Genomic DNA, 24,268 nt, shown 5'->3' with positions numbered 1-24,268 from the left:
CCCGTTTTTTAATTACCCCACCCCTGGCCCCACCTCAACTCCGCCCCTTCCCCAAATCCCCAGCCCTGCCTCCTCCCCCCAGGCTCTCAAGCCTAGGAGGGAGAGAGGGGGAGAAGCGGCGCCCGCACCGCGGCCACTCGGAATCTCCCCCTCCCTCCCAGGCTCTCAAACCTGGGAGGGAGGGGGAGATCCCGAGCGGCTGCGGCGCGCGAAACAGCTGATTCGCGCGCCACTGCTCCCCCTCCTTCCCAGGCTTGAGAGCCTGGGAGGGAGGGCGAGTAGCGGCGCGCGAGCAGCAGCAGCGGAGGTGAGCTAGGGCGGCCGGGGCACATTTTTAGGGGCGGCATTCTGGCACCGGCCATACCGCCCCTAAAAATGTGCCGCCACAAGCACCAGCTTGTTTTGCTGGTGCCTAGAGCCGGCCCTGCCCTGAGCACAGCAAGTTGCAGCGCTGTACAGCGCCAGTGTAGCCAAGGCCTCTGATTTGAGTCATTGGACTATGAACAATTTAGTCAAAATCACTAAAAAGAAATAAGGGGTTTCCATTTGAACTTAGCTGCCTCCAAATGTACAAGTAGGGAATGTAGTCAGGGTACAGTTTGTAAAATATAATTAGAGCAAAACAAGTGGTGTTGATTAAAATACTTAAAAGAAATGCAAATATATTTGTGTAATTACATAAGGTTTTAAGGACCTAAACAAACACTCCTGGTTTGTAAAACCCTACTTTGTACGTAAAAAATTAATTGGCTTTTAAAAGATTCCACTAAAAATCCATTTCAATCTTTCATTCAAAGTTGCAAAAGCGGACAGGCACTTTTGAGCAGCTGCCAAGGTTTGCTGGTAGTCTTTGCTAAATCCTTCTCCCCCAACCCGCCCGCTCAAGCCAAACACACGTAGCTTGTATCATTTGGCTTTGTTACCTCAATGTTTTTATGAAGTTCAACATCTTTTTAAATAAGGGCTAGAGGACATGGTTGCGGCTGTGGCAGGGATGGCCAGAACCAAGAAAGTAGTGAGAGACTCTGCACCCTCTTGTAATGAATCAGCAGCTGAAAGAGCTGCAGGGTGAGAATGAAAAATTAAAGAGACAGTACACCTCTGGAGCAACAGCAAAGGCGTGCATGGGAGGGCGGGAGGCATTGTTAGAGGAGTAGCAATGTTTTGAACACTGAGCCTTAAGGTGGCTCTAGTAATCAGACAATCGCTTTCATAGGGGTACATGGAAACTTTTATTCACAAAACAAACAGTTACACTTGACGTGAAAATTAATATGGCTAACAAGATTTTATGGCAAATAAAGGGTGAGAAATGTACTATGGAAGATTCCCATGGTACATGAAGTGTGTTTTGTAAGAGAGATAAAACAAATGTAAAGACATGCTATTTAATTAAAACCATATAGAGGCTCCAAATAGGAGCCACAATAAGTTGTGTTTTCTTTTTCAGACAGCTGTGCGCTTTGGAAGCAGAAATCAACCCAGCACCAAGAAAGATCAGTGAATATAAGAAATTAATCTTAACCATTAACGCTTTTATCCAAAAGTTTTGTTTAATTATAGTGTAAAATAAATTGCATTGGGAAGTAAAAACCTATATGGAAGTGTTTTGTAAATGGAAAACTAAGCAATTATATATAAGATTGAAATAGCCTAGATTTGAAACAAATCCAACTAATGGCTTAGGGTTAAATTAAGGTCTTATTGCTTAATAAATTTTAGTTTATGTGCCAAGTGTCATTGAATTTCACCAATCTGCAGTCACAGGGGTTTGATCAAAAATGGTTTAAAACTATTGAAAGGACTTTATGGACAAAAAAGTAAACTTTTAAAATGCATAAGCCTGCCACGGTCAGGAAGCAATGAAACCTGGAGGGAGCCTGACATGGGAGCTGAGCTTTTGGGGACTGGTATATCACTTTGAAACCAAGAAGACATCATCAGCGACAAGTATCGCAGGCCCGGGGAGGCTGAGCCTCCCCAGCCAGGCCTGGCCCCACCCATCCTCCATCCCGAGGCCGTCTCCTGCTTCCTGCCGCTTCCCCCATGGCCCCAGCCCAGGCAGGCTGCTCCTCTTCCCCAAAGTGGGCTGGGACTAGGGTGGGCCTGCCTGTGGCCTGGGACTCAAGGCAGCTGGGGTCAGTGCCGAGGCTGGGGCCGCTGGGGCGGGGTGGCCTGAGGTTAGGGGGCGGTGGCTGCGGTGGGGGACTTGGGGCTCCGGTGGGAAAGGGGTGGGTCTCAGGCACAAGGGGTGGGGCCAGAGGCTAGCATCCCCAATGGTTGACATAGAAAGGCTGTGGGAACATGAACAAGCATATGAACAGAAGCTAGCAGCAGAAGTACTTCAACCGTTACTAGCAGCAGAAGTACTTCAACCGTTACATGAGCAAGGGTTTCAGCCAGAATTAGCATCTAGAGTACTGTATTTTGAAAATGAACAAAGCAAAAAATTTATTGATAAAGAATTTGTAACTATTTTATATGTATGATGTTGTAATTTTTTTTTAATGTACAAGATAAAGTTAATTTCCGAACATGAAAGATAAAAGGCAAAAACAATGACATACTATGTAAAGTAAAAGAGGCCTTAAGTGACAGAACAAAGAGGGTTGCCCTATTTTATCCCCACAGAAATGTTAAAAATTTGGTACAAGGGATGTAATACTAATTGGTACAGGGTAAGAAATTTAACCAAGGTCCAATAACATGAAGTTAAATGTGAAAAGCACTACAACTCGTCCGGCGTGGAAGAAGTTTTATTTTCCTTCCTCAAATTCTGTTGCAAAACAATGCAAAGTCCGGAAAGCTCCGGACTTGTACTGCTGTTTGCACCAGGAGGGCACTTACATGTGCAGAGTAAGAGTTGCCAGCATGTGGGTTCAATCTGGGGGAATAGTCTTCAAATTGCACAGTACAGTTCAGACGCTGGGATGTTGGTAAAGTAAAAACTGCCTATGTTGGTGATGACAAGTATTGTTTGGTGGCTTAACAGGATCACTTCTGGTACGGACCCAGGGAATGTTATTTTAATTGGCCTATGTTCTGTTTGACACCTAAATTTCTCGTGGTGATAAATGGAAAGATTTTTACATTTTGTACCAGTTTTTAATAATGTCATTAAAATAAAGGCAAAGTTAAAATTACTGAAGGATGCTTTAAAGGCAGAGCAAGCTTATAATGTGGGATTAGATCCTTCTGGGTTCTACCTGCGGAGGTGAAGTTGCATCCCCTGCTTCGTACTTTGAGCCTAATATTAACGGTGGTTCAAATTATTATAACTACTATGGTTTTGACGATGTGTTGCTGCTTGGTAAACTTGAAAAAAAGAGCACAGAAAGGTGGAATAGGACACAAATGAAACAAATACTAACATTAAAAACAAGAAAATTAAAGGAGTGGAAACGTAGGCCTGGCTTGCCATAACCTGCCTCATTTCTTAGTGGGCATGATTGGGAAGATGAATGGAAGGTTAAGTTGTAAATATGGGCTTACCAAGCAGTATGCTGGAATCAGGTTGTCTGTGCTAGCTAAGATAAGCTGGAACACCCTGATGCTAGGGACAATGGACAAGATAAACTTGGAATGTAAAGATCAGGTTCTATATGAACAGCACGTGGACAGAGCATGCTTATGCAAGGCTGGGGCTAATGTGATTCAGTGCACCTTAAATATTCAAAATCAACTGGGCTTTACAGCTATGTGTGAAACTGCCAGCCTTAAATCTTAATTACTTTAAAAATACTGAACCAATTGACCTCAAACATTTGGGCTGAGACTAAATATTGAAAATTTCAGCCCAAAAGGGTTTTAAATATATGAGAAAATAGAAAAAAATGTGTTTGAATGGAAAGTGGAACTCACACTGGACTAAAGTAACCACTATAATAAACATTCCTTTGTTCACAGATTACTTTGACTTTAGTGTCCAAGGAATAAAAGGAAGGGATAGCTTGTGAATAACTGTCTGCCTTCTGATGTCACACCATTTGCACCTATAACTCACTTATTTCCCTTATCTAGGGAAGTGCTGGTAGAGTTGTGAGCTTCACAGTCTATACGGACAGTATCAAATGCTGTTGTGGCAGCAAAGTGTCTAAAAAAAAAGTCACATTGCCATCAAGCCAATTGTGACTTCTATCTACAGTATCTGAATAGCCCATCAACCGCTTAATTGATTCTATAGTCATACCACATCAACCTCTTAATTTGGTAGACACGTGTCTGTGATCATGTTGCAGTGACCGGCATTTTACTGTCTATCTAGGTATTTACAGTATACAACATTTTCATTAATGAAGTATGAATGAAGAGACTTTTATACCACTGGCCATTTTACACAAAATAGATTATGAGACTGAATTAGTTATGTTAGATGAAAGGTCCACGCTGTGATTGCTTTTATTGCATTTGGATAAATGTAACACTTCTGTGTACACAAAGCCAATCAGTGCCTTTCTTCCTACACTGTGCAATAGAATATTTTCTGTATCACCACAACATAAATTCTATCCTAAAATGCTTTGCAGAATTAACTGATACTTACAAAAATAAGGTAATAACTCAAGGCAGAGAGAAAGGAAAAGGCAATGAAAAGAACTTTTAAGCTGAGATTTGAAATAAAACAGCAATTTGGTATATTGAAGAGATACAGAAAGGCTATTCTAAATGGCAGAGAAGACTTTTGTATCAACAATGGCTCAACGATGTGGTGCAATGACTGCGCCATGGGCAGTCATACCTAGTGGTTGGAGCAGAAATCAGACCTAATGGTCAGAGCAGAGGGTCAAAACGAAAGACAACATTAGGTATGAAGCTGAAGGTCAGAGCTAGAGACAAAGTCGGGTGCTAGGCCAAGGATCAGAGCTGAGGACAGCGTCAGGGATGAGGCAGAGCAGCAGGGGCCAAAGTAGAGCAGGACAACAGGAACTGGGAGTAGACAGGGGTCTGGGATGGGAGGACAGGAACAGGAAGGAATGCAGGGCTCAGGAGTCAGGTAATCCAGAGGTAGTCATAGCCAGCCAAGGATTCCGCTACTTGCTCGCACAGCTTCCTGTTGTTACTTCCTGGTTTATGTTGTGCTCCTTAGCCAGTTGGGGGTCTGGATGTTTCCCCCAGTGTTTTGGGGCAGGGCCCTCTGCAAGCTAGACCTTCTTTGAACCTGTCCCTAGTTACTCAGGTGAGCTGCTGGGTGGCAGTCATGGCCTGAGTACTGCCTGGGGACCCATGGACCCAGGTTTGAGGTCTGTGATCCGTCATAGGTAAGGGGAGTAACCGCAGAAAAGATAGGGTTGTCAAAGTGAACTGAGGTAAAACCATAAATGAGGATATCTATGGCAGAAGTGAAGTCAAGACTTTTGGGTACATGATTTGAAGAGGCAGATATGTAAATCACACATATTTGCAGATAAGAGATTTTCAAACCATGAAGAATTTATAAATAATAAAATATATTTACCACTAGTGCTCCTGCTCTCAGCCCAGGGTCATATGGAACTCTAAAGCTTTCCGGAAGTTTGCTGTTCTGCAGTTTTTCAAGCTTTTGTTTCAGCTGTGTGATAACTGTAATCGCAAAAAATAAATCACCATTATTGGGTTCAAAAGTTAGAAGCAGAAAGTTACAATTAATTAGACCTTTTAAGTCTCAGAATTTGGATGCAAGGCTCCTATTTTTAGCTACCTTTTTGAACTGCTTCTGCCTAAGACCTTCTAGCAGCTTCTTCTGATTTGGAAATCCAAGGAGATTCTATAGGTAGGGATGCTCTATCTGGTTAAATGTCCTCGGGTGTCTAACCATAGAGAGCCAGTCACAGTGTTACCAACTTTCATGATGTTACCACTAGTCTTGTAGAATTTGGTGTTTTTCTTAAAGATCCAACTCCTGGACTCAGGTGATTATATGAGAATCTCAGCTTTCATTTAAAAAACGTTTCTAGCCCTCATCATTAACAAAAAAACCTGAAAACATGACCCCTAAAGGTTCAAAACTAGAAGACAAATACAAGAACACAACTTTTTAAACAAATCTCATGATTTTTGGATGCTTAGTGTGAATAATACTGAAGCCATGAAGACTCTAGCCAGAGATATAGCCTCCCTAGAGCATAGTTCCCCCAACCACACCTGGCCACAGATTTGGACCTACAGCTATAGTGATGTTGGGCAGTGCTTTAGCTCCCTCTCTGTGACCGCAAGGCTTTCCAGCAGCAGCCAGGCAGTTACAGCTAGAGCTCCAATCCTCACAAGCCAGGGTGCAAGGAATAGTTACAACTAAGGGCTAGCAGCTCAGTCAGAGTATCCCCCAAACTGATGGCAGGCAGCAGCAGATCCCTCACCCAGTCCAGGGCAACGGCCAGCACCAGGAGTGAGCAACTGACCACAGCCCTCCATCCAATCCAGGGCAAGAAGCAACCAGGGGCAGAGCCTCAAGGAGCCACCAGTTTCCTGGAGCCAGCCAGGGGCAAAGCAATTACTATATTCTTAAAGAATGTTCCATACTGCAGCTCTATCAGTTTTAAATTGTAGCAAACAGAACATCTGCTGATTATGTAAATAAGGCATTGAATAGTCATATATGTAAATTAGGAGATCCATTCATAGCCCCTCCAGATTTCTGATCCTTCAGTTTAAACAGGAATGGTTAATAAATACACATTGTTCCATCTTAGCTAGCCAGTCACAATCCCTCTCTGCAATATGCTGGGAAGTACTCTTCTTGTATATTAAACAAACAAGACACCAATTTAAAAGAAAAACAAAATAAGACAGGGATTTCTATATGCACAAGTTCTAGCTATTCAAGCGCCCCACCAGCTTGATGGCACTATATAAATAATTATACCCTCAAAAAAAGAGGAAAATTAGAAGGGAAACAAAGGACCACTGGAAAATGAAGAAGCTAGACTCAGCATTTCTGCACCTAGAATTTTTAAAATACTAACAGAGAAAAATCTCAAAATCTTTGCTATAAAGTTCAGTGAATTAAGAGTCACCCAGGAATTGAAAAAAACAAAACAAAAACAAATGACACCTATCTTTGAGGCTTTTAGGAAAGAAAGGCCTAGAAAATACCAGATGACTAGTGTGATACCTGTTCTGGGATATCTGAGTGCAAGATAAAGGAGTCAATATGTGAACATTATAATTAGACACCTTTCTTTAAAGACAAACTAGGGTTTATTAAAATAGGCCTTCTCAAATCTAATAGCTTTCTACAATGTAATTATTGATTTACTACACAAAGGTGCTCAGGATATAGCATGTCAATTTCAATAAGCTATCTGATATAAAACCACATAATTAAGAAACTGAATACCAATTACTTAAAGCGAGCACAGTAAAGGTTTGGAACTAGTTGATTTAAAAAAAAAAAAAAAGAAGAACATAAGTATCTATAAGTAATAAGATTTCCCAGCTGATCTAGTTTAAGAACTCAAAACTAGAACCTAGAGAGAGGAAACAATTGCACAGATATCTATTTTGAAGATATTTAGGAAGCAGTTATGCAGACCCAGGAATGAAAGCAGATAGTAAAACAAGTATAAGATTAAAGTGTGTTGCCCTTGTAGAAAAAAAAATTTCGATGTAAACAGGGATTCTGACATGAAAAATGAGGGAAATATTACCCGATATAGCCATGGTGATACTGCACCTGGAATACTGTGTACAGGGCCGGCTCTAGGCACCAGCAAAACAAGCTGGTGCTTGAGGCGGCATGGCTGGCGCCAGAATGCCACCCCTAAAAATGTGCTCCGGCCGCCCTAGCTCACCTCCGCTGCTGCTGCCACTCGCGCGCCACTACTCGCCTTCCCTCTCAGGCTCTCAAACCTGGGAGGGAGGGGGAGCAGCGGCGCGCGAAATGGCTGTTTCGTGCGCCGCGGCCACTCGGGATCTCCCCCTCCCTCCCAGGTTTGAGAGCCTGGGAGGGAGGGGGAGATTCCGAGTGGCCGCGGCGCGGGCGCCGCTTCTCCCCCTCCCTCCCTCCTAGGCTTGAGAGCCTGGGGGGAGGAGGCAGGGCTAGGGATTTGGGGAAGGGGCGGAGTTGAGGCGGGGCGGGGGTAATTAAAAAACGGGGGGAGAGAAGGGGGCGGCCAAAATTGTTTTTGCTTTGGGTGGCAAAAATCCTAGAGCCGGCCCTGACTGTGTACCTAAACCGAGGGAAGATTAAAAAAAGGACTAAACAAAAGTACTGAGAAGGGTGAAAACAGAGATACAAGAATTAGGGGATAAGATTGAAAGACTGATAAGACTAGAAAAGAGAAGACCAAAGGGAGAAGACGTGATCCAACAAATTCAGACTGACAATATAAATAAAGGAAGTCAATGGAGATGGTGGGCAAAAGGCGCAACAGGCTGAAGTTAAAGGAAGAAAAAGTTTGGGAACAACGTTAGGAAACATTTCTTAACAAGTAAGCGTAGCTAGGCAGTGACACATTTCCAAAGGCAGTAGTTAAGGCAACATATCCCATATTTTCAAAAACAAGTTAGATAAGTCATTAGTGGAACAGTCATGTGAGTAGGCCTGAAAAATGCAGAGCAGTCACACTTGGTCACCCAAGTACTCTTTTCAGGTCCTGTTATATACTACACTATTTTTGGAGAGAGTGAAAGAGAAGAAAGAAAGAAAGAAAGAAAGAAAGAAAGAAACAAATCCCATAAGACAGACAACTTGCTGGACATAAAGCTGATTGCTGTGATTGAAATTTCAGAAGCTCTCTCTCTCTATATATAGCTGCAGAAGCTTCAAGTTTCCTCCTAAAAAGTAGATATTCTGATCAAAGAAGTTTGGGGAAGCCTCCCTATGTGTTTTGTAAAATAATTAAAATTAAATTTCTTCTAAAATGTAGAAGTTTTTAACGGGCTTTGTCAGCATCACAACCAAACACACACCATGTTGAACACTGGGCATGACACAGGAGGGTTTGTCTAGGTTATTAAATACTATGGCCCCAATTTTACAGTCTTTAAAATGACAAAACTCCTCCTGAATTTAGGAATGCAGGATAAAAGTGAAAACATAGCAAGACCTGAAAAAATACCTGGGTCATTCAGGGTGAACACTGCATTGTTTCAGGACTACTCACACAACTGACTGCCCCGGTAATGGCTTATCTTGGAAACATCAATTTACAGGATGGTGAGTTGGACTGGGATTTCAAAGCTGATATTCACAATGGAAGGGAACTTGGAATTTACTTTTTAATTAACAACATCAGGATCTCTGGACTGAAGGGACACTTTCTGGGATTGATATGAAGTTGCACTATTCGCAATGGGTTTTCCAACTGTTGGAACCAGTCATGTTACAAGCTCCTATTGGTGGTTGATTCAGCACGGTAAATGTTGAAAAAGAACTGGTAAGATGTCACGGTGCAGGTATAGTAGTGAAAGGAATTCTCTCCTCTAGGAATGAAGTATCTGGAAAGTTGTTCAAAAAGCAGGAGGCATATTCAAAAACATTTCTTTCGTTCTGGGTAAGAATGCTCCAAGACTTTTGAAATGAAGCCTCGCACTTACTATAATCAAAAACACTGTTTAAGGACTTTTAGCTTGGAGCATAAACTGGTTTATGAGATATATTGAGAAAGTGGCTTAATGAAAAATATGACTTCACATTATGTTTTATTATGGGTGCTTCTTCAGCATATGCAAAATATACCATAAAATCTGAAGAAAGGTGTCATCCTTTATAAAAATCAATGAACTGAATTAAAAATCCATTCACTTTTAATTGAGATAAAAAAGTATGGTTTCACTCAAATTTGTCCACTGTGCCTATCTCAGGTGCTAGGCACGTAATAAAACACATACACAACTTTAATACAAATTGTAATTAAAACAGGGCACCTAACCAGGCTCATACCAATTGATCATTTCTCTCTCTCTCAAAAATAAATAAATACATGAAAAGAGAAAGCGAGACCTCCAATAATTTTCCCAACTCCAAGCAACATCTTCCAAGAGCCTACCAGTCAGCTCCTTAATTAATCCCTACAATTAACCTTCCACTTCTCTAGGAAAAGTCTGCATAAACATTTGCAGCATCACCTGCAGGTCACACCACATCCATGGCTCAGATGAATCAAGAAGGAAAATTAATTTCAGAGCCCAGGACCCCTCACTGAGAACACACTGCTTCTCGTTTATACCAGGAGAGGTGCATTAACTTGCACTTGCACTTGCACCTGTGTTGCAGTAATACACAAAGGAGAGAGGAGTTAAGATTGTATAGTGTGGTGTCATCCTACCTCTTCATTTCATGGTAGCATGTGTCTTTTGTTTTTTCTTGTCACATTACATATGCCTTAGATTAGAAGAATATTAGAGTACCTGAATTCTGCATTTCCTGGTTTTACAACGTTTGAGTTCTGGAAGGCACCCAGGAACACAGCGCACCATTGAGTGCCTCCAACTTTAACTCCGCATTAATGCAGTTTTCCACAAGTGAATATATTATTGGCTTCTTTGACACCCACAACTTATGTGGCTATTTAGAAGAATTAATTGTAATGCTCAGAGGCAGAGGTAGTAATTTACTCTTATGGACATTACAGAGAAACAGTACTGTTTGCTGCCTTGGTTTTAATACACATGGAGCGAAAAGACACACACATTACATAACAAATGAAGCAATACCTATGAATAAATACCTTGAGAGGTGACATCGTACTTTTCAGCAGAAACTGATTTTATATCCATTGTGACTTTATGCAGCAACTTAATTATCTGAACCTGTTTCATGAAATCATGTAGCATGGCTTTTCCACAGCCCCTAAGATAGGCTTCTAGGATCACAGCAAACCTCTGCTGGTAGTGCATGGACTGAGCAATCTCACTTCTTAAAAACCAAAACAAAAAGTGACCAATTCTTTTGTTCTAAAGGCAGAGAAAAGGCTAAAATTAATATACATAACAGTCAATTTTAACAATGCCTGTAACTTCAATGTTATTTAATTTTGAAGTACTTACTCTCAAACCTCGTTTTAGTAGAAATCTGGCTAGTGCGCTGTCATGATAGGGTTCAAATTTCACAGCCTAAAAAATGCATATAAAAATCAAAGAAATACATATTTTATTTAAAATATTTAATACCTTGTTGCATTTTCTTATATGTGTAATTTACAGATGACATCAACAGAATAGAGCTCTGTCAAAGTAAAAATGTTATGGAAAAGCATAGGTCTTTAGAGAGAAAAAAAGTTGGAAAAAGCACTGATGTTTCTTTGCATGTGATTTGATCACAGCATTCTATGATTCTATGCTAGGTTTTTTTTTTTAAGACATTATTATTGTGACAGATGATTAACAAACAAAAGCCATCCAGTCTAACTTCACACTCATGAATGTTGGTGCACTATAGTGACAGTACTCAGAGATTCAGATGAGGGGGTGGCAATAAAACAAAACATTCTAATATTGTTTTACATTAAACTATTGTGTATATTGTAATTTAATAAAAGTTTTAACCCAGAATTTTTCCCTTTGTTTTAAAAGAAACTAAAAATACCTCAGTAGTTTATTCCTTCTTAAAATCATTTTAATGTTTATTGTCTTGAAACAAATTATTTTAGAAAATGCACAAAGAATAATTTTAGCATCCTGCATTGTATGCACTCGTGTAACCGTCAGCCTGCATATTAATTGAGCCCCTAATTTGGGTGCAAAAATGTGTTAAAAATAAACAAACAACTACTTGTCCGTAAACTCTGCTGTCTTAAAGGAGAGTGTACAGAGTAGCAGTTACTGGGAGGTCAGACTAGATAATCTTAGTGGTAACTTTTGGCCTTAAAATTTACAAACCTTGAATTGCATACGTCCTGTCTGGGAAGCCCAACCTCCAGACGGGTGAAGATGAGGCTGGAGAGTATATAGAGGCTTTGTCAGAAGCACTGCTCCTGCAAATTTGGAAGCGCCAACTTCACTTTCTTAGGAGTCAGCAACTACCTCTGAACCTGTGCAGCTTACAAGGTCCACAGGCTCCCTTGCCACGGAGATGCCCAATGTTACTGCAGAATTTGCTCATAGGTTCCTTGATATTTAGTTGTGTCTGCTGCTGTGGAGTTTATAACCTTTACAGAGAAAGAGCTGCCAGGTATGGAAAGGTGCAGAATAGGACCAGAGTAGCTGGATATGCATTTACACTACAGAATTGCATTATTACAAATTTAATCTGCAATCAATAATACCCTCAGTTCTGCAAGTTGCAATGGTGCAGTGTTCCCACCCTAAAGCAAACTATAGTGAAAGTGAAAGAAACTTCTCTTTTCAAACTCAGATCTCTGAAATGCTTTGTGGTATAACTGATCTCAAGCTTTCAGCAACAACAGCTAGCAAGAGACCATATATGAGATATTTCAAGCAAATAGGATTGTAACTCACTTTCCAATAAAACCCTGATTTTGATCTTTCTAACTTTCTATGAATGAATAAATCCTATGTATGGATTCAGAACCATGGTTCCTTGCCATGCCTTTTATTTTACTGTTTTATACTTTTTAAATTTTAAGGAGAAGTACAAGTACATGAAAGTATAAGATTGATAGTATTGCCAGATAAGATGCATGCACAGCAGCATGAAAAATTCTTCACACAACTCTGCAAGCAGAACCGAAGCACAACCCAAAACTTTTGGGTCAGGCCTTGTCTAAACTAGCATTTTCTTTAAATTTTTCATTGTTTCATTACCAACAGTGGCAGCAATAGCAGGAGCACTGGTACAGACTGGCCACTGATGTTTTAATCACTTAGTGTGAAGCTGAATACAGGTTACATTGAAGATGTAACTTTATTAAATCCTGTGCATTGCTCTGACCACGTGGCTGTGTTGCTTCCAGCCAAACTTCCCACATTCCCTGGTATCCTGTCAATAAAAGTCCCTCAGGGTAGGGTGACCAGATAGCAAGTGTGAAAAATCAGGGCAGGGGGTGGGGGGTAATAGGCACCTATGTAAGAAAAAGCCCCAAATATCTGGACTGTCCCTATAAAATCGGGACATCTGATCACCCTACCTCAGGGAAACATGGGCTCTCTGACTGCAGTTCCGCTGATCATTATACAACTGGTGCTTTAACTATCATGTGATCTAGACCTGCTCTGAGCAGGACTAGAAAACCCAGTGGTTAGGATGTGCTTCCATCATTAGAGCTACACTGGTAGTAAGGTGACAGTGGGAAATTTGAAGAAGACTGTTAATGTAGACACAACATGTGAATGATAACAAAGGTAAATGAATTAAGGATATTATTAATTCCTTTTACTAGCAGTGTTTTGATTAACATTGGAGACTTCAAACAGTAGGTCATTCATAACACTGGAACATTTCAATGATCATGCAAATATTCAAGGAAACTAATGTTCAGGAATGCAAATATACCTTACCTGCACTAGTTGCAAAAGGTAATGCAGAACATCGTCGTCTTCTAAGCTCTCCAGCTTTTGAACCGCCATTGCTCTTACATTTTCATCCGAAAAGTTACAGTCCAAAAGTTGCATTGTTAGTCCAACATCCAAAGTGCTATGATCCCAAGCTTCTCTTTTAGCTAACAACTGGTATGTTTTAGCCACTATTTCTTGCTGTCCCCACTTCACTGAGCTAAGCAGCTTAGGATATGCCTTGGGGTGCTTTATGCTTTCGTATCTAAAATGCCACAATAATTCTTTGTCCTCAGGAGTAAGTGGATTAAGTGGGTCAGTGTCTACGATCGCTTCAAGTTGTTTTCGAAGCTGGTTGGGCATTTCAGCTCTTGTCCTATCCCCTTGGGGGTCAGATGTTATCCTATGTTTGGGCAAAGCTATTGGGTGGCAATATTTATCCAAAACAATAGAGATAGCCATTGAGTTTTCTTTATCAGGATTGGTTGCTGATGTAAGTTTGTCAGCATTGATGCTTCCCTGCTCTTCCCCCTTACCTGAAATCTTCCACATATGAAGCACGTACTCCCCACTACGTAGCAGGGAACGGTGATCAATCAACAAAATATTTACATAATAGAGTAGCTGAGTTTTGCATTTAGAATCGGAGTTGGGGGAATCATGTGACTGAAGGCTAACCTTTGTGGATAATGCCTGTGCTTTGCCACAATATATCTGTAGATTCAGTAGTGCTCCTTTAGGCAAATCTTTAATTTTAATATCAAATTCAACCCAAGTATTCCACAGAACCTCCTCAGTAAAAGGCTTAGATATGGTCCTTCTCTGTGAAAGAAGTTGTTGCCCATGTTGAATATTAGCCTCAACAAACACAGTAAGTTCAGTATTTCTTGGTAGCACTGGGATATCAATGCCAACTATCTTGACCCTGAATTTTCTATTACAGTCCCACAAAGAGATAGTGAACACCCTCTCATGATCTTTTCCATCTATTGTCAGCTGTTCATGATATCCTGTAACACCTGTGCAGTCATCCACCAAGGGCCATTCTTCTTTCTGAACCTCATCCTCCTTGGGGTCAGGAGGGTCATCTAGTACTAGGTGGATCTCTTCCCCATTCTTCAGGCACTGTCTTATCCAGTGAAAATCTTTGATTGGCGTCTCTCCTGTGATATACTCATCTCTGCCACAAACCCTGAGAACAAAATCCAGTTCACTGTGATCCTCAGGAATATCCATCAAAGATTTCTTCTTTGCCATTTTTGTGAAAAAGCTCTGAAGGATCATATCTGGCGTGTCATCAATTGATACTTTAATTTTCTGGCTAGTTGTTCCTCTATGTATGATTATAAAAATATTGTTATGAGTAATCTTTTTAAACACATATTCTGGGAGTGGCTTGGATGTAATCCATGGATGCATTGAATACAATTTTGGATCTCTGCAGGCTACTTCAATCATTCGTGGTGTGACTAACCTGCGACGAGTAAATTCTAGCTCATCATCATGCACATTACTGACATCAGTGACATCATAGCCAATTAAATCATTAAGCTGCGTCTGAAATTCCTGAACCGCCTCTGTTGGTTTTTGCTTCTGGACCACATAGATTTTGCCTACCTTTTTCTGTAACACTTTCCAATACAGTATGCAGTCCAACGTCTGTATTACTTGATGTTTGTCATAAATTTCATACCACTGCCCTTTCTTTTGATATTGAAGAATAAATTGATCTGGGGTGGATTTATGGTAAAAGTCTGTGGTTTGGCTCATCTCTATTGCACGCATCCAAATCTGTGCTTTCATTTGCTCAACAGTACAGTTGCCAGCTATTTCAAGTAACATTGTTTCCTGCACTTTAGTATGTTTATTGCTTGTAGGCAGAATGAACTCAATGGATATCAGTTCCATTGAAGACAAATTACTTGCTGCACTATATGGCTTCATTCTTCTTCTCCTTCGTTTGGTTTCCTCTCTCATTACAACAGGCTGTTCATAATTCCCCAACTCCATGCCAGAAGAAATCTAGCAAAACATACAAATGTTTGATCACTTTCTCATTTAATTTCTGTGTTTGTACTTCTACAGACACATTAGCTCTTTTTGTTAAGTTTAACTACAGGCATTAATCATAACCTTTACATATACAATATATATTCCAAAAGTTTCTGAATATAAAACTATTTTTGTTCAGGATGGCTTATTTGAATCAATCTATTAATTTTAAAACCAAACATTAGGTACAGCAATAACTAATTAAAATTGTGCATTTATAGAACACTATTCACTCAAATACATTTTATGAATTGTGAACCTGATCCTGTGAGGGCGTCAGGGGCCTAAACTCCCAGACTTCAGTAGAAACTGTGATCTCTAGAAGCTTGACAATGTTTTTTCGCTCCGACTGATTTTCTCTTTTGAATTTGGCAAACATTGATTTTTTTCCCCTCCTGTATTTTGGATGATGCTGAAATTAACACAAATGGATTTTAACAATTAAAAGATATTTTGCTGTTAGTGAGCCAGTATCACAGAATGATGTCATAGTAAGCTCCGGAGAAAAATATGTTAATAGTAGCAGAGGAAACAAATATTGTTTCTATGTGGACCCCACAGAAAGCGAAACTGTTGATTATTTCCCCCCTCCATGATGAAGCGTTAGGATATTTTTATTTTAAAAATCCCTTATATAACGTACATCTAAATTTTAGCCTAATATGATGAAAATGTTTGCAAGCCAATGACACTATACTACATTTTATAGCAAGTGAAAATATCTAAAACAGACAAAATTAGAAAGAAATTTTAAGACAATCTTGCTGATTTTAAGAAAGCAAAAATGTTATCGCTCACAATTAGTCTCTGTTCTACCATATCAAAGTGGAAGTTATTTACAGAGTATTCAGCTGACGAAAGCAAAGTTGACTGGACGTACTTACATTTGTTCCCCTTTTCAATCTCTCCTTCACAAATTATGTTAGATTGCTTAATTATTTCAACATTTTTTTTAGAAAAAAAACTTTTATACATAAAGCCTCCCTCTATTTGCTTACAAAAAGCCCCAGCAATCTCATCGTGCCCTTGTAAATATTAGAACAAAAGATAAGAACATACAACAAAACTAACCTGAAACAACAGAACACACGGTGACTACAATTCGTTCTTAATGTTTCAGAAAGCAAATAACTGTGGGCACCATATTTATAATTACCAAATCAAATTGAAACATTACCTGATAACAAAGCACAGGATGAGTCGCTGAATAAGACTCATTTGTTTAATTTTAAAGTATTTTTTTTAAATGATCATTCACAAGAAAGTTGTTTGTTTAAGTTGTTCTGCTTTTCTTGCTCGCCTTCATATCCAGATGCAGAGGAAGTGCTGCACTTACCAGGAAGGAAGTTTTAACCAAGTTGATTATACATATGATTGCTCATTTTAAAAAAGTCAGAATGCTTTTCCTGTTAGAAAAGAACAAATATATTTACAGTACTAGCAACCACAAAAACCTGAACTTAATTTTAAAACTCATGGGTGGAAGGGATGTGCTAAAAATTACCCACTTAGATAAAAACATTAATAAAAATTAAAACAATGACATATGCATAAAACTAGCTGACTAGAAGAAATGCTCTGTATACAGATGAACTATATGTGAAAGAGCCAAATTATAGATGCTTAGTACAAAAAAGAAAGAAAAAAGAACAAATTAAACAAGACACAATTAAGACTCTAATGCTGCCCATATGGTAGTCCTTAGGACCTTTGACTAGATTGACTATCAGGGATTTCTCTACCCCCACCCCTTGAATTTCCCCAACACCCTGACAGTGGTCAGCTAGTTACACAGTGTTGCCAATTTAGTCGTTGGTTGGAAATTTGAATTGAAACATTAATACACACTTTAAAAGCATATACAGTATATGATAAAATACTTGTACCTGAAAAAGTGTAATAGGTTTGAAAAGTATGAACAAAGACTAGCTTCTTCACACAGCTGTTGTTTTCTTGACAATGTTGGCACATTTGTTTCGGCAATATTGGCCAACCTTATAATCAGGGCCGGCTCCAGCATTTCTGCCGCCCCAAGCAAAAAAAAGCCGCGATCGCGATCGGCGGCGGCAATTGGGAAAAAAAAAAAAAAATGCCGCGCTCGGCGGCGGCAGTTCAGCAGCAGGTGCTTCGCTCCTAGAGGGAGTGAGGGACCTGCCACCCCGGAATTGCCGCAGGTGCCGCCCCTCTCCCTTGGCCGCCCCAAGCACCTGCTTGTTAAGCTGATGCCTGGAGCCGGCCCTGCTTATAATTTCAAATTATGATTTGTAAGCAAGGTCTGAATGAGCTCTCCCCTGACAGCCAGGGCAGGGGGAAGGCTTCAGGACCAGGCTGTATTTACATGAACTCAACTACTCTACCTAGGTATCCAGCCCACAGACCTGTGTTGCCCAAGTGATCAATTTTGGCTGGTGTTGAGTTACAAATCACTTTAGTATTGAATGTGGGGGTCATGAAATGTTGTTAGCCTTACTGTATGAATAAAGGGCAGCAGAACAGTACTTAGTTTGCCCTGATTGAGGGGGTCACCCACAGTGCTTAATTTTTGCCAGGGCTGAGCCCCAGCACCTCTAGGCTTGGCAGTTCAGGGCCCCGGTACTTCTAGGCTTGCCACGTCGGTTATGAAAGTCAAAAACACCTCTTTCATTACAGATCCCACTGGAGTGAAGGGGAGGGAGAGACAGGGGTTTTGCTTGGTGATGTGGGCTGTGCCTAAAACTCGCAGGCACTATTTGACCTGCCCCGCTCCCCTATTTAAAGATAGAGCTTATTAGGCGCCATAGAGGGTCTTTTGTCTTGTTAAGTGACCACTAGAGCTGAAATCACTAATAATCAGGTCTAAGTGCTTAGACCTGCTGCAGGACTGCATTTCTGTGGAAAAGACAGCCCAGCCTGCACTCGTTGTGAGGTTCTCCCACTGAGAGCTGAAATCACTGAGTGCTGGGTGGAACCTCAAGAGACCAACTCACAGAGGTCACAGTGGCAGGTGGCAGCAGAAGGTGATGTCACAGGGCCATCGGTGATGGAGTGGTGGAGTGAATGGTGGCACGACAAACAACAGCGGCCAGAGTGAGTGACGAGAAGCTGGAGGACAAGGTGCCTTCTCCCCTGAACCGCCCTCCGCCCCGGGGTGGGAGGTGAACTCATGCGAAAGCACCTCTGAACTCTTGGTCTTCACTGACCAAAGACAACAACTAGGAGCGGGGTGCGGTAGAAAGAGAAGGGAGGGACACGTTAAAGGAACATTTGTTTGTTGGACTACGTTTTAGTGACTTTGCTCCAAAATGCTAGATTTGTGACTGAGAAATTTATAGAAATATACATTTCCTAGTAGGCCAAGATTTTTAAAACGCATTGTTTGCCAAGTATCAGAGGGGTAGCTGTGTTAGTCTGGATCTGTAAAAGCAGCAAAGAGTCCTGTGGCACCTTATAGATTAACAGATGTATTGAAGCATGAGCTTTCGTGGGTGAATACGTCTGTTAGTCTATAAGGTACCACAGGACTCTTCATTGTTTGCCAAGGTCATTATCTCATATTCCTGCTATTTCAAGGGCTCATTATCTTGGGGAGTTTCTGTACTAAACATTTTTATTATAATTAATTTTTACATAAGAACTAGGGCTGTTGATTAATCACAGTTAACTCATGCGATTAACTCAAAAAAATTAATCGTGATTAATCTCCGTTTTAATCGCACTGTTAAATAATAGAATACCAATTAAAATTTATTAAATATTTTGGATGTTTTTCTACATTTTCTTATATATTGTATTTTGTGTTGTAATTTAAATCAGAGTGTATATTATTTTTATTACAAATATTTGCACTGTAAAAATGACAAACAAAAGAAATAGTATTTTTCAATTCACCTCATATAAGTACTGTAGTACAATCTCCTTATCATGAAAGTGCAACTTACACATGGTTTTTTTTGTTACATAACTGCACTCAAAAACAAAACAATGTAAAACTTTAGAGGCTACAAGTCCACTCAGTCCTACTTCTTGTTCAGCCAATCGCTAGGACAAACAAGTTTGTTTACATTTACAGGAGATAATGCTGCCCTCTTCTTATTTACAATGTCACCTGAAAGTGAGAACAGGCATTCACATGGCACTTTTGTAGCCGGCATTGCAAAGTATTTATGTGCCAGATATGCTAAACATTTGTATGCCCCTTCATGCTTTGTCCATCATTCCAGAGGACATGCTTCCATATCTGATGACGCTCGTTAAAAAAATAATGCGTTAATTACATTTGTGACTGAACTCCTTGGGGCAGAATTGTATGTCCCCTGCAATCTTTTACCCGTATTCTGCCATATATTTCATGTTATAGCAGTCTCGGATGATGACTCAGCACACATTGTTCGTTTTAAGAACACTTTCACTGCTGATTTCATGAAACACAAAGAAGGTACCAATGTGAGATTTCTAAAGATAGCTACAGCACTCAACCAAGGTTTAAGAATCTGAAGTGCCTTCCAAAATCTTAGAGACAACGTGTGAAGCATGCTTTCAGAAGTCTTAAAAGACCAACACTCCGATGGGGAAACTACAGAACCCAAACCACCAAAAAAGAAAATCAATCTTCTGCTGGTGGCATCTGACTCAGATAATTAAAATGAACATGCATCAGTCCACACTGCTTTGGATTGTTATCGAGCAGAACCAGTCTTCAGCATGGACGCATGTCCTCTGGAATGGTGGTTGAAGCATGAAGAGACATATGAATCTTTAGCGCCTCTGGCACGTAAATATCTTGCGACACTGGCTACAACAATGCCATGAGAACACCTGTTCTCACTTTCAGGTGACATTGTAAACAAGAAGCGGGCAGCATTATCTCCTGCAAATGTAAACAAACTTGTTTGTCTGAGCGATTGGCTGAACAAGAAGTAGGACTCAGTGGACTTGAAGGCTCTAAAATTTTACATTGTTTTATTTTTGAATGCAGGTTTTTTCTACAGAATTCTAAATTTGTAAGTTCAACTTCCATGGTAAAGAGATTGCACGACAGTACTTGTATTAAGTGAATTGAAAAATACTATTTCTTTTGTTTTTTTACAGTGCAAATACTTGTAATCAAAAATAAATATAAAGTGAGCACGGTACACTTTGTAGTCTGTGTTGTAATTAAAATCAATATATTTGAAAATGTAGAAAACAACCAAAAATATTTAAATAAATGGTATTCTATTATTGTTTAACAGTGTGATTAATCACACGATTAATCAAGATTTATTTTTTTAATCACAGGATTAATCACAATTACTTTTTTTAATCGCTCGACAGCCCTAATAAGAACAGCCATCTTGGGTCAGGCCAATGGTCCATCTTGCCCAGTACCCTGTCTTCCGATAATGGCCAATGCCAGGTGCTTCAAAGGGAATTAACAGAACAGGGCAATTATCAAGTGATCCATCCCCTGTCATCCACTCCCGATTTCTGGCAAGCAGAGGCTCTCAGAGCATGGTGTTGCATCCGTGTCCATCCTGGCTAATAGCCGTTGATGGACATATCCTCCATGAATTTATTTAGTTCTTTTTTGAACCCTGGTGTAGTTTTGGCCTTCACAACATCTCCTGGCAAAAAGTTCCACAGATTGACTGTGTGTTGTGTGAAGAAGTACTTCCTTTTGTTTGTTTTAAACCTGCTGCCTATTAATTTCATTGGGTGACCGCTAGTTCTTGTGTTATGTGAAGGAGCTTATTCACTTTCTCCACACCAGTCAAGATTTTATAGACCTCTATCATATCCCCTCTTAGTCCTCTTTTTTCCAAGCTGAAACATCACAGTCTTTTTAATCTCTCCTCATATGGAAGCTGTTCCATGCCCCTAATCATTTTAGTTGCCCTTCTCTGTACCTGTCCCAATTCCAATATATCTTTTTTGAGATTGGGTGACCAGAACTGCATACAGTATTCAAGAGGTGGCATACAATGGATTTATATAATAAAAATGGAGGAGCGTGGTTTGCCAGAGCGATCAGCAAAGCCAATGCTGACAAACTATGTGAAAAGGCTGCAAAACACCAATCCTCTGGACTGCATTGACATGCAGAAAGCCAGTCATTGTCAAAGCCAATTTTAGAAGTACTTAATGAGGCTGTTAAAAATCTTGGAGACACAACACAGTTTATTCAAACAAACATGGTTGTCACACATACTTTCTCTTTAAGCAAGAGATACCGCACACTACAAACTGGAGGCTAATGTTAAGTGCATTGTCATTTGTTAATCCTGAAGTTGGACACTGGTTCTGACCAAGACCAGCAAATGCTCACTATCTTTCTGCAAGAAACTCAACTGACAGGTTAGAAGCATGCAGTGCAACAGTGAAAGACTCAGCAGTTTAAAAAGTGAAGAACTCTCTCACTGCATTCAGAAAATGTGCATACATGACTCATGAATGAACCGATGCAAATGGGTGTCAAGTATTAAGTCACTGCGTACATTATCTTGATGTCAGTGGTAGGCCAATAGATGAATTTCTAGATGTTCAGATTATAGAAGATACACATCTGCTGCATCTCTAACAATCCACGTCTTAGGAGAGTTAAATGCTTGTAAATTGAACCCCAAACAGATGGCTGCTTGTGCATTTGATGGAGCTGCAAACTTCTCTGGAAGACATAGCGGAGTACAAGCTTTGCTCAGAGAAAAGTGTAACTCTAAACTCTCCTATACACACTGCAGAGGCCATCTACTCCAACTAGCACTAATACGAGCTGCAGAATCTTCAAAAGGTATTTAAAAAGCTATAAATTTAATGTCTTCATTATACTTTTATTTCAGCAAGAGTCCAAAAGGACTGAGTGTCTTGGAAAATATAGAAGATACACAGGGACTGAAGTTCAAATTGGTCCAACCTGCGAAAACCCGCTGGCTTTCTCATGAGCGACCCTTGGCTGTTGTCTTAAAATTACTGCAACCATTATTATTGGCTTTGGAAAGTATCTACCGAGATGGGACGGATCTTAGTGAGATTGGTGGACTACTTTTGCTACTAAGTTCAGAGAAGACAATCGCCATTCTCTCTTGTAAGTCTACTGTTGAAATCACTTGGGTCATTAAACAATGCCATCCAGGCATCTGCTACAACAGTAGTAGATCTCTGTCCAGCAATGGAAGCTACACTAGGATCAATCAGAGAGATATCCATTGAAAACGTACTGGAAGAAGCACAGACTTCAGTTCAGAAGTTGTCTAATTAGGGCACTTATATTGATTCTTTAAATGAGGACAAGAAGTGTTTGTTAAGCCAGCTGAAAAAGTAAAGTACACAGACTTGATTCTCTTACATCTCTACAACAGCAACTTCTGGATTTTATCAACCTCTACGTTTTTACAGATGCCTGTCTATAAAACACCAACAGTTGAGTGGAGTGAGGCACTACCTGCAATGAGGCTGCTATTTGATCAGGACAGAATACAGAATATGAACACAGAGTGGAATATCATATGATGAATGAATGAAGATATGACTTCAACTTCATCATTACTAGTGGTTTGACCCAATCTCTGTGCTATGTTTCCTGGGATGAAAGAAGTAGGAATTCATCTCTTTCTACTCCCAGTCACAAACTGAGTGCTCTTTTTCCTCATTGAATAGAATTTTGTGTTCTGAAAGAAGTCGCCTTCTGAGGGATCATGAGCATATCATGAAGGACTGGAAGTACCGGACACACAGGAAGCCACCAAAAAAGAATGCATTGCATTCAAGAAGTTCATTAACAGAGTTGTGCAAAATTACAACAAGAAACCAAGATGGATGTAGATGTAGTGCTTCATAGTAGGCTTGTGTGGCCAACTTTAATTTGTGTGATGATTTAAAAACATAAGTTAAATCTAATAAAATGGTTGTGAAACACTATTCAGTTTTTACTATGGTGCCATACAGCCCACCTTTGCCCCAATGGTCTCACCCCTCATCGGTCCTCACACATACACCCTGTATTTTTGAACACCCCCACTAATTTCAATTGCTGGGGAAAACACTGTTGACTACAGTTTTTGAATGTGGTCTCAGTGCAGATGCCATATGGAGCTGGCTTTCTCGAAGACTAGATTGAGGTATCCATCTTATTTCCTGCTAATGTATGTGCTACAAATGATGACCAAGTGTATGGTTTTGGGATATCAATATTTCTGAGAGACTGTTGTAATACATGAACTTCTCATAATGTATTTACTGTTTGCTACCTAACAGCTACACTTTTAATTATATATAATATGTATGAATGGTTAGAATATAAAATCAATTATTTGTATTACATATATTTTTCCTTTTCTGAATTTCAGCTTGAATGGTTAAAATTTGTCACAATTATAATTGGACAAAGTGAGTCAAAATGGGAAGTGTTAGGGAACCTTAACTGTAGGTATTGCTACTGCTCCATTTTTAATATATATATATACACATGATATATAATGTATACACAAACACTTCCACACACACTGAGATCTACTGTGAATGATGGCCTGAGATTCAGGAAGAATTTGAAGGATGCACTTTCAACCCTAGATTTGTGTTGCCACTTATACCACAAGTTAAAGGAGCTATGAGATATGCACATCCTTCAGGTTGGAGTCAATGGAAAATGCCATAGGGGAAGGGGAATGTAAGAAAAAAAAAATCAAAATGAAGGGACCGGAGAAATTTTAATCTTTTTCAGCATAGGACTTTATTAGTAACATGCTGGCTATTTTGGAGAACAGCAAGTAGAACCCATTCTGGAAAAATGGTAGCTGTGAGGAGGAGAGAAAAGTATACGACAGACAAATATAAAGGTGATCAGACTCCAGCAGAGTGTTTTCTTAGGGTATGTATACACTACTGTGACACTGCT

At 40.0% G+C, this 24,268-nt stretch overlaps 1 protein-coding gene across 4 annotated transcripts in view; it reads right to left on the bottom strand.

Annotated features, from left to right (window-relative positions):
- The window catches only part of PIK3CG (phosphatidylinositol-4,5-bisphosphate 3-kinase catalytic subunit gamma), a 79,915-nt gene that overhangs the window by 44,456 nt on the left and 11,191 nt on the right, over positions 1–24,268 (bottom strand). For 2 of the 4 annotated variants that reach the window (XM_026648687.2, XM_026648686.2), the window contains exons 2-5: positions 13,375–15,390; positions 10,966–11,031; positions 10,647–10,872; positions 5,456–5,559 (exon numbers count right to left, since the gene is read on the bottom strand). In XM_026648687.2, coding sequence (XP_026504472.1) covers positions 5,456–5,559; positions 10,647–10,872; positions 10,966–11,031; positions 13,375–15,378 — 2,400 coding nt within the window. In that variant the 5' untranslated portion in view covers positions 15,379–15,390. Of the gene's footprint in view, positions 1–5,455; positions 5,560–10,646; positions 10,873–10,965; positions 11,032–13,374; positions 15,391–16,491; positions 16,563–16,597; positions 16,727–24,268 lie in introns of those variants that run through there. The other 2 variants (XM_024219868.1, XM_024219869.1) reach the window with 2 other exon arrangements.

The sequence above is a fragment of the Terrapene carolina genome, unplaced genomic scaffold (genome assembly GCF_002925995.2).
Source record: "Terrapene carolina triunguis isolate 2854851 unplaced genomic scaffold, T_m_triunguis-2.0 Scaffold68, whole genome shotgun sequence".
Taxonomy (NCBI): domain Eukaryota; kingdom Metazoa; phylum Chordata; order Testudines; family Emydidae; genus Terrapene; species Terrapene triunguis.
The sequence above is the reverse complement of the archived record's forward strand: the minus strand, read 5'-3'. Positions and strand labels throughout refer to the sequence as shown.